This window comes from Serinus canaria, chromosome 17 (genome assembly GCF_022539315.1).
Source record: "Serinus canaria isolate serCan28SL12 chromosome 17, serCan2020, whole genome shotgun sequence".
Taxonomy (NCBI): Eukaryota; Metazoa; Chordata; class Aves; order Passeriformes; family Fringillidae; genus Serinus; species Serinus canaria.
Window position 1 is genome coordinate 7,321,977 of NC_066330.1, and position 10,603 is coordinate 7,332,579.

The 10,603-nt window shown below is 47.0% G+C and overlaps 1 protein-coding gene across 1 annotated transcript; it reads right to left on the reverse strand.

The window, feature by feature from the left end:
• Positions 1 to 1,199: 1,199 nt before the first annotated feature.
• Positions 1,200 to 9,974, reverse strand: TLR4 (toll like receptor 4). Its single transcript, XM_009093504.4, has 3 exons — positions 9,759 to 9,974; positions 8,806 to 8,972; positions 1,200 to 7,548 (listed from the first exon to the last, which is right to left on the reverse strand). Exons 1-3 carry the CDS (start codon positions 9,861 to 9,863, stop codon positions 5,292 to 5,294), a joined length of 2,529 nt encoding a protein of 842 aa, XP_009091752.3. The 5' UTR covers positions 9,864 to 9,974; the 3' UTR covers positions 1,200 to 5,291.
• Between the last annotated feature and the right edge of the window lie 629 nt (positions 9,975 to 10,603).

The window sequence follows — 10,603 nt, forward strand, 5'->3', positions numbered from 1 at the left end:
ATTTTCCTCCTTTTTCATGCTTTTCAGGTGTGGTGTTTGTGAGGGTCCCCAGGACAAAGTGAGAGATGAGAATTTGACTCCATGTTCTCAGAAGGCTGATTTATTATTTTATGATATGATATATGATATTTATTATATGAATGCTATACTAAAACTATACTAAAGAAAGAGAAAGGATACATCAGAAGGCTTCACAAGAATGAATAATATAAACTTGTGACTGACTCAGCCTGACACAGCTGGACCAGAATTGGTCATTACTTAACAACAATTCACATGCTGGATAAACAACCTCCAAATCACATCCCAAAACAGCACAGCAGGGAGAAGCTGAAGCTTCCCAGCTTCCCAGGAGAAGAAATCCTGGCAAAGGGATTTTTCAGAAAATATCATGGTGACATTCAGGTGTTTCAGCAGAGCTGCCCTCAGCTGTGCAATGTTGCTCTGTGTGTTCAGAGCAGCACAGTGAGGTCCAGGCTGGTGAGTTATGGACTCTGGGTGACCTTGAGGCTGAGGAAGGTGGGAGCTCCTGGCAGATGGGCTCCTCTCTGCAAATCCTGCTTGGCTGTCATTTGTCCCCGTTCCCAGCCTGAGCTGGGGATGGCAAGGAACAACTTATTAAGGAATTGCTTCTCTCCTCCCCTGTTCAGCTGCTCCCAGGCAGGTCCTATCGATCCCCTGCACCTACTCAAGATGTTTTGCAAAAGGCACTTAGTGAAATTCTCTCCAGGGGTTCCTCAGTGGCTTCTGCTGCCTGAACTGCAGTGGGGCATAGGCAGGGGAAGGTTTGACTCTGAGAGGGTCATGGAAAGAACTGCCACAGAAGAGGAATTTCCATTTTTCCAAACATAGTTTCCAGCAAGTTACAAAAAAAAAAAAAATCAAAAAAAACCCAAAACCAAAACAATACAAACCAACCCCCCCCCAAAAAACAAAAAAAAAACAAAAAAAAAACAAAAAAAAAAAAACAAACCCCCCCCCCAAAAAAAAAAAAAAACCAAAAAAAAAACCAAAAAACCGAAAAAATTCCCCCAAAACAAAGTCCAGAGTTTTTAATTTGTGTGTGTGGAAAACATTTTTACATCTTGGTGTTGCTTTGAGAGGCTACTCAGATTGTGTAAATAGAAACAGATTTTAAAATGAAAAGGTACTCTGAAAAACAACAGCATAAGCATAAGCAGACATTTTTTAAAATGACATTGTGGAGAAATTTAACTTTTATTAGAAAACCCTTTTTCAGCCCCTCCAAACCATTTTTTAAAATCACTGTTTCCATAAAAAATATCTGTTCCAAAATTACATGCAACAGCAATCCAGAAACTCTGCTGTGACAATTCCCATTCCACAGATTCCCCACGCTACCTCATTAAATTGCAGAAACCACACACAAAATAGCATTTCCCAGAGGACAGATGCTCTCCCTGAGAAGTTTCAACCTGTTCCTGTCAAGTACCTGTGGGCCCAGGGAAAGCAGCTGCTTTTCCTTGTTCTGCTGGGTTTTTATGTGACATTGGGAATCTGTGCTGCTGCTCAGGGGGCCAGGGGAGCACTCCTGCACTGCTGCTCCTGCAGCTCCTGCAGCTCCTGCAGCCAGCCAGATCCAGGTGGGAAGGGCTGCACCTGCCTCTGGGTTCCAGCTTTTCCAGCTGCTGCAGCCTGGGGAGCACTGTGGGGATTTTTTGAAGGAGTTTTGAATGAGGTCGAGATGGGACCTGTGAATTGGTTTGGATGATATGGTTTATTGTTCTGCATAGGCAGGAAGGGTGAGCTCGGCTCACATCTTTACCCCATGGCTCAGGAGGTCACAAGGCCCTTGGTTATAAGACCCTTTAAGTCTTATAACCAAGTCTTAAGCTTTATTGACCAATAAAACACTGCCAACAAGGGTATTTATGTTTTTGACCCAATCCTTAAATATTTTGTCTTATGCTCATACTACAGTGACTCATGCTACAGTGTAAATTTCTCAGCCAATCCTGTTATGGCACACAAACCCACAGTGCTGCATTCTAAACCCCTTGTTTACCTCTGTGACTACTTTTATTTTTTCTATATCTTGAACTCTAAAACTCTAAACTTTCCTTACTTAGCTTAACTTCTCTCTGCTTTAAATTATAAATCCTAATTCTCACTTCTAGCACCTAAGTTTGGAAGTTTTTTCCATGGTCTCAGATTAAATCCTGTGTTTAATTCTGAGCTTTGGCTTACAGGCCCAAAGCTTTGAGAATTCCCTGCATTTTGGATTCCAGCAGAGCACCAAGGCAATCACCCTAAGGAGGGCACGCTCTGCTCAGAGCCCTCACTGCAAAGACAGCTTGGTGACACTGCCAGCACACCAGGATGTCCTGCCCTTGGGACAGCACCTCCACAAGGGAAGGAGGTCCAGAGCTGCAGCTCTCCTGGCATTTTGCGTGGCCTAAATGAAGCTCAGAGTGAAATCAGGGCATGCCCCCACTGCAAATGGAGTAGCTTGGATGCAACAGCCCTTTGGAGCTTTGTCTCCATCTGTTTTTATGACCTGGGCAAAAGAGATGCTTTAATAGCTGGAATATTTTCAGATATTTACATGAGAGATGAATGCAGAGCTGCAGGGGTGTTTGCTTGGCTGCTCATTTTTTCACCCAGTGAGTAAATCCTATCAAAGCCACTTGCTGCAGAGTGGGCAGTTCCAAACAGGGCATGCCAGCAGCTTTGGAAACATGAGAATGATGAGTTTTCCTTTGGATATTTGCTTCCTACAATAAGACAGATGAGTACATGTGTTTCTGTGGGAACCACAATATTCCCCTATTTATACTATTGGGGAAAGCTTGTTTGAGTCTTCCAGAAGAAGATCTACAGTTTCTGTGCTAGGTAAATGGTGAAAATACAATCCTTCCCACAGCCTTGTCCATCCTGGACTCACAAACCTCAGCACTGCCTGGGCTGGTCACAGAACCACAGAGGGCTCAGGCTGGAAGGGACCACAGAGGGGCAGCTGAAGTTATGCTGGCTTTTGTGGCTTTTTCCTGGACAATAAGGAAGCCAGGGACAACAAGGTGTTCATGTCTGCTGTGGAGACTCTGAATAGGAAGAGAAAAACAAGCGACCAATTTCTTTTAAAATTGTACTGGTGGGAGCCTCGTCTCAGCATCACTCCAGCTCTCCTAAAATTGCTTTGATATTAAAAAAAAAACCACTGACTTTTTAAACAATACTGTCCTAAATCCCTTTTATAAATGCCCAGAACCACTCTCAGGCTTTCTGAAACTCATTGTTATAATTACAATCAAGAATCACAGGACTCTGCTTTGTGCCAGAAATACACATCCACAGGATTGTTTGCAGAGGAGCCACAGAGAGAAGGAGTGAAGGAGAAATGCACCTTCAGGGCTGCTCCATTCAGGAGCAGGAACTCCCACTCTGTTTAATTTTTCCTCTTTTGTTTCCCAATTTAACTTGGAGCTGCTGGAATTTAGGCCAATCTTTGCTTTGTCCACTGTGCTCTCCTTTGGCCTCAGTGCAGGGAACCTCGAGGTTCACTCCCCCATCCCTGGAGGAGGAGGAGGAAGGTGGGGGTGGAAGGGTGAGGAGGAAGGTCTGCAGGACCCATCAATGTCAGCAGAGGTGAGGAGAACTTCAATTTGGGAATTGCTGGAATAGGATTTAGCAGGTGCAGAACAATCTCTCTGGGCAAAGGGATGCAGCATCAAGTGTAGTTTTATTAAATCTTCATCTCCTGGGTCACAGAAGAAGCTCAGGGAGGGCTGTGGGGGGTTTTGGTAGTGTTGTCTGACACAGCACACAGGGAGGGAGCTGTGATTCAACTTTTGCCAGCACAAGGCTTGGAACTGGCTCTCCCTCCCTGTCCAGCAATGTCTGATGTTGGTCCCTGATCATTTCCATGGGAATGACCCTGTCTGGTGCTTGGAGAAGTGAGCAGACAAGCATCAGATCTGACTCACCACTCAGCTGCTTCTGTTTTACCTCTGCAGAACATCACTGACCATAGAAGGATCTGCAAGATTAACACCAGAGGAATTCAGGGCTGGATCCCAACCAAAGCCTTTGGCAAAAAGAGAGGATTACTCCTGCCCCATGCCCTGTCCCACACATCACTGGTGTGGGCTCTGTGGGAGGATTCCATGGCATTCAGGCTTTCCTTCCCTTCACTCAGGACACTGCTGGGGTAACATTTAGTCCAGCTAACCCAGACCTTTTCCCTCTATCTCTTCTCCCTGCAAAATGCCAGGCATGTTCTCAGTGAAACAAAAGCAGAACTCCCCCACTCAGTGCTGTTCCAGGTGGGAGCTGACCCCTGGGGAAACAGAGAGGCAGATCTGAACCCCATTTCAAACCCTGGAGGCTCTTGCAGCACCTTCCAACAGTGAATTCAGGCTGGTCCAGAGAGTGAAAAAGCTTAATCTAGAACTGGCTGGCTGTAAACATCCAAACACTTCATTCAGGCTCAATTTTGCTTGCTTAGGGCAGTCCGAAAGCATATCCACAAACACTGGGTGAGGAGGAGTAGTGGGAGCAAAGAAATATCTCAGTTTAGAGGTGTTACACATTCCTTGTCCCCCCAGGCAAACTCCAAAATGCCCTTTACAAATGCTATACAATCTGGATATAAGTAAGATTTTCAGGTGATGGTTGCAATATTTGGCCTTGGCGTAAAGAAAACTGAAAGAAAGATGTTGGGCAAATTTCCCAACCACAGAAACTTCCCTCCCTGATGACAAAATTAGTCAGGTTCCCTGAGCAGCTCCCAGTTGAGCTGTAGGATGCCCCATTGCTCCCTGGAGAGTTTGTGCCCTGAGTCATGGTGCCCGCAGAGGAAGGCACAAGAGTTTCAGAATCCAAACCTTGTTTCTGTTTCACAAAGTTTTTAGAGCTGAAAATCCTGTGTCTTTACTCTGCCTTTGAGGTTCTGGGGTCCACTCAAAGCAACAGACTCTGAAGTTCCTCTGAGTAAACGGTCTCAGGACCCAAATCCAGTTTCAGAAGCAGCCAGATGACAGTCAGAGCATTGGTCTGTTCCTACACCCACCAAACCTGAGGTGCTGCTGGGCCACCTGTGGGTGACAGCTATGGCCAAACACAGAGCTCAGGCAGCTCTTCTGGCCCTTGTCACTCCTTAACTTGCAAATTTCCTTGAGAGAAGGTGACCAGCAAGGCAGGAATCTCTGTAGTGATGTGGCAGTGCCTCCATCCATGCGCTCTGACTCTGAGCAGCAGCAGAAGAACCAGCTTCTAAGCACCATCCATCAGGCCAGGATGGCAGCCAGGGCAGGAAGAACCCTTCTTTCTCTTCACATGAGTTTTGTCTCCTCATGATTCCAATTTTTGCCTTCCAGCAGCACTCCTGTCAGCTGCCTCCAGAAGATGTGCTTGCTTATTTCCTTGTTTTTCCACTCCAGGTAGGTGTTCCTCCTCAGGTACCGAGACAGCCCCAGCCTCTGCCTCAGCAGCTCCTTGTTCACATTTTCCAGCACAATCATGATGATCCCAGCCTTCCCCTCCACCAGCTGCCAGGACTGGGCAATGTCAAACTCAAAGCTGCACCACTTGCTCTCCAGGAAGTCAGCGGAGATGACTGCGATGACATTCCTGCTGCTGAGAAATCCCTCCTGGATGATGTTGGTGACAATGGGTACCCCTGGCAGGAAATCCCTGTAGTACAGACACAGGTGGAAGGGAGGTCTTCCTCCTTCCAAGGGTTCCACCAGCTCCTTTGTCACCCATTCCTGGTCTTTGCTGGAGTGGATGACAAAGGCATCGTAGGTGTCACCTCTTTCTGCGTAGTGCTTGCAGCCACTGAGCAGCACCACGGAGTAGTAGAGCTGGAAGTAGTACTTGTAAACCAGGAAGAGGAGCACCACTACAAAGAGCAGCACAACCACTGAGGAGGAAATTTTGCCTGCACTGATGTGGCAGGAGGACAGATCAAATCTTGGCAGGCTGACGTTGGCCACGTACGAGGGAGTGTGGCACAGCATCAGCTCCTTGTTCTGCAGCAGCTCCTGCTTCTCCTTGACCCATTCCAGAAAGTCCAGGTACACACAGGAGCAATCAAACAGGTTTTGGGAGATATCCAACAGGAGCAGGCTGTCAGGCAGGGTTTCCCTGGCTGAGTCCAACAGAACAATCAGCTGGTTTCTGCTGAAATCCAGGACTCTGAGGGCTTGGAGTGGCTGGTAGACCCCAGGATCAAAGGTCAGGAGCTTATTGTTGCTGATGTTTAGCTCTTTTAGCTCAGAGAGGGCATGAAAAGTACTTTGATCCACATGTTCTAATTTGCAGCTTGAAATATCCAAGGTGTGGAGGTGACTTAGGTTTTTGAAGTTGTTTGCCAGCTTATTGTCTGCAAAGGAGTTTCCTGCCATCTTGAGCACTTGCAAAGAGTTCAAGCCACAAAATGTACACTGGGATTCAACTTTGGTTTTGGTGTGGGAAATATCAAGGTAAATCAGTCTCTGAAGGGACAGAAAGACAGGGTAGGAGCCAGGACCAAATAAGGTTGTGTGCTGAAGGTCCAAATATAACAAATTCTCCACATTAATGAAATCTCCAGTCAATCTGATATAAGAATTGAAGCTTAAGTTCAAGTGTTTCAAATTTGGACAATTTTGAAACTGAGGGGAACAGCATCTGCTGAAGGTGAGTCTATTCTCACTCAAATCTATGACCTCCAGGTTACTGAGACCCTCAAACTTCTGCTCAAAGTTTTTGAGACTTCTGTTCTTGGTAATACGAAGCACTCTCAGCTCCTTGAAAAGTGACAGCTTCAGGGCAGGCACATCATCAAAACCACATTTCTTGCACTCCAGCTGCTTCACTTTGGACCCCACAGGAACCTGTGATATCTCCTCAAGTCCCAGGTTCACCAAGCGAATAGTGGAGACGTTGCCTACGCAGCTGAAGAGAGTGTCTGTGTCATCCTCAAAGCCCCTGAGGCAGATCAGGACAAACTCTTCCATCTGCACCTGGCACAGCCCATTCAAGAGCCCCCCCTCAAAGTCCTGCTGCCTGCCACGGTCACTGAACGCCCCAACTATGAGTCTGCTGACCTGCAAACCAGCCAGGCCTTGCAGAGAAGTTTGCATCATGGAGCTCTCCAAAGCAGACCTGAGAGCCAGCTCAGCCAGGTGGATCCCTGCAAAGGCCCCCGGCTCTATGGATTTTATACTGTTCAAGGAAAGCACCAGAGTGAGGTTGAGCCTGTTCCCTTCCCTCAGGGCATCAAGGTCTCCTCTGGAGATTGAAGTGATCTTGTTAGAGAAGAAGCTCAGGTGCCTGAGGGAGGTCATGTTGGTGAAATACTTGGGAAGCCTCAATGAAGTAATGCTGTTGTGGCCTAAATTCAGCTCCTCCAGAGTATGCAAGTGGCCAATAGGCAGCTCAGACAGAGAGGTCCTGTTGGTTTCTACCAGCACCAATTTTTTCAGAGATGTTAAGCCATGGAAAGCTGCTTTCCCCAGGTGCTGGAGGGAATTGGCAGTTAAAACCAAGGTGGAAAGTCTATGGAGATCCACAAAGGAGTTATCTTCTATTGTATGGATGTGGCACCTGTTGGGCATGAAAAGAAAATAGAAATGCATGAAACACTGTCCCTTCCTTGTTCTCTGAGTGCTGCTGTGACACCCTGGGGCTCAGCCTCACACTGGGGGCTGGTTTGGCTTTGCTGCGCTGGGCAGAGCCAGCATCCCTGGATGTGCAAAGGGAGCTCTCCTCCAGCAGGAGACCTCCTCTCACCTCCTCCTCTCCAATCTTTGCTTCAAAGCAAGAGACCTGGAGACCTGGTGAAGATCAAAAATCCATGCAGGCAGCAGGAAAGAAGAATCCTAGCCATCAGTTTAGGCCAAATGGCATTGGGATGGCCATCACTGATGGAAGAACCAACCAGAGCCAGCATTCCCTCACACCTGGCACATCCCCAGCCCTCTGAGTGCCACCTCAGCCACACCTGGGCAGCCCCACTGGCACCAGAGCAGTGCAGCTGTGGCACAGCTCCCGGCTCTGTCAGCAGTTGGGACCTGGTGATGGCTCAGAGGGAGCAGAGCCCAGGCTGTGCTGGCTCTGGAGGAGAAAAGGAAGAGGGGAAAATTAGCGTGGCCCCCTAAGGTTTGTTTGATGTGGGAAGATCCAGAATTTGAGACCCAAATCCATTCTGCAGTGAATCCCAGCAGAATAATCCAGGCAGTGCCTCCCAGCACATGTGCTCTGCCACTCAGCCACTTTGGAGCTAGAGCTGTGACGGGGCTGAGTGACATTTCTCAGTGAAACAATTTACCCAGAGAAACTGTTGTCTGAAGTCAATGGAGATTATACATCAATTCAAATTTGCTAATAGGCCTCCCCCATCTCCTCCCCCAGATATGTGAGGAGAAGGCAAAAGAGAATATGTTGATATTTTAAAACAGCCTTTTAGAAAATGAATGTACCTTCATGTTATTTTTTTTTCAAACTGTGATTAGAAAAACAGCTCACCCAAGATGTTCCACTTCAGAGTTTTTGTAACAGTGAAAAGTCTGACATTTTTCTTGTTCACAGACAAGTGAAACATCTTCCTCCTCCTTCTCACATTCCAGCCTCCAAGATCAGACTGACAGACCCAGTTCTGAGTGGAGGGTGTGCACTCAGTGACTGGACTAAAAGCTGCTCATCACTTCACCACAGGGACATGCAAAATGACAGACACAGGGACAAAATCACAAGAAAAAAAAAAAAAAAGCAGCCAAGACCAGTAGACCCCAAAATAAGCCACCATTGTAACCCAGCCAATAAAGAAAAATTTACCAGTATCTACATAACAGATCCCATTACCTTGAAAGATCCAGAAACTGCAGCTCAGGGACTGATGCAAAATAATTTGAGCCCAGAGATTTCAGATTGCTGAAACTGAGGTCCAGGCTCTGGGTGGTGTTTGGGACTCCATCAGGAACTCCAGAGATGTTCAGTCCAGTGCATCTGAAAGTTGTGTTAGGGGTGATCTGTAACAGAGGCAGATCCCATCATGGTCAACATCTGCTCTTCATGAAGTGCCAGGAAATGTCAGGAAAGCAGAAGCAGAATGACCCCCCCCACTTGCAGTTCATTTCTAGAGGAGCTGCCCTGAGATTTAGGAAATAATCTTACACACCCTAAACATTTTTCTCTCCCCTAATAGAACCAGTCCTACTCCCCAGGAAGAGCTGTGCTTCTTGCTGATGGGAGCTGGGACAAAACTACAGGACAGCATTGCTTGAGGTTCCAGATGAACCAGCAGCAACCTTTGAGAGAGCCAGCAGGACAAACCCTCACTGCATGCCCAGGAGCAGCTCTCAGCTCTCTTCCCCTGCACATAACCAGGCAGCTTGAACCAAAGTTATTCTGCAAGCAGATAACTGTCAGCAAAACTTTGCAAAAGGCAGCTGGCCCATGTCAGGTACTTGGTGAAATCACTCTGCTGCACAAACCAGGCAAAAATCTGGGTTTTGTAGAAATTAGATGAAATTTGGATCCATTCCAAGGGAAATATAATCTATTACAATAACTGCACTGCAGCACCCTCAGAAGTACAGAAAGCCAACAAGAAGAAAAAGTTCTTGCCCCTGGTTCTGGTTCTCAGATGTTTTAGAGACTAGAATTTACTTCAAATGCTTCAATCACCTTGATAACAACCTTGGGGAAAAAAAAAAAAAAAAAAAAGCTGGGCTTTCCTAAGAGGCTTGAGGCACAAATCTCCCAAGCAAAGGGAGAGAAATGAAGGATTTTTTGCTCACTCAGAGCTCACATACCTCCAAACAGGGATCCAGGAGGCAGCCTGCCAGTGGGGACAGGACAAATGCCAGCTGCAGCAGCACCAGGAGTGTGCCCACAGGAAGGGCCCCTCTCCTGGGCATCTTCAGGAGGCCAGGAGTGCAGGAGAAAGGAGCATGGAGAGAGAAACCTGGAGACAGAAACCTCCTTCAGTGCCAGGAGTTGTGTTTCACCACTCCTGCTTCTCATTGCACATCTCAGAGGGCTGCAGAGAACAAGAAGGGAAGTGAAACTTGGTCACTGCCTTGTTTCCACACACCCTCTGGGTGAGCTGCTCTTCTTGAAATTGTTTAAAAAAAAAAAAGAAGAAGAAGTAATGACAGATGTAATTTGGGCTAGAAATTAAAGAGGAATATGGGTTTCATCAGTGCCACTTGACTTGATTGCCTCTGATTAGCTCAGGTCAAATTGGCAAAAAAAAAAACCAACTCCAAACCAACAGAATATTCTGTGCAATTCTGAGCCCAGTTTCATGCTCCACATCCCATAACTCAAATGTTCTGGCTAGAGAGGGTCACTCTCCTGCCATGCTCCCAGCTTCACTCTGGCAAGCACTGGAGAAGAGCTCAGCTGTGGCAGAGGTTTCCTTAAGCCAGGTAAGCACAGGTTTATCTCTGGCCAAGCTCCTGTGAACAAAGATCCAGGTTTTATCCATCTGATTGGACCTTTATTGCCATTATTGCAGGAATATGGTCAGGCACAAGGAGATTCACAGAGTGAGGAGAGGCACAAACACCCTGAGCTGGGTTTAGAGCTGCTCCCTGCCCTGGTCATGCCTGAATCTCTGTCTGATGCCTGGCTACAGAACCTCTCAGAGCTGAAT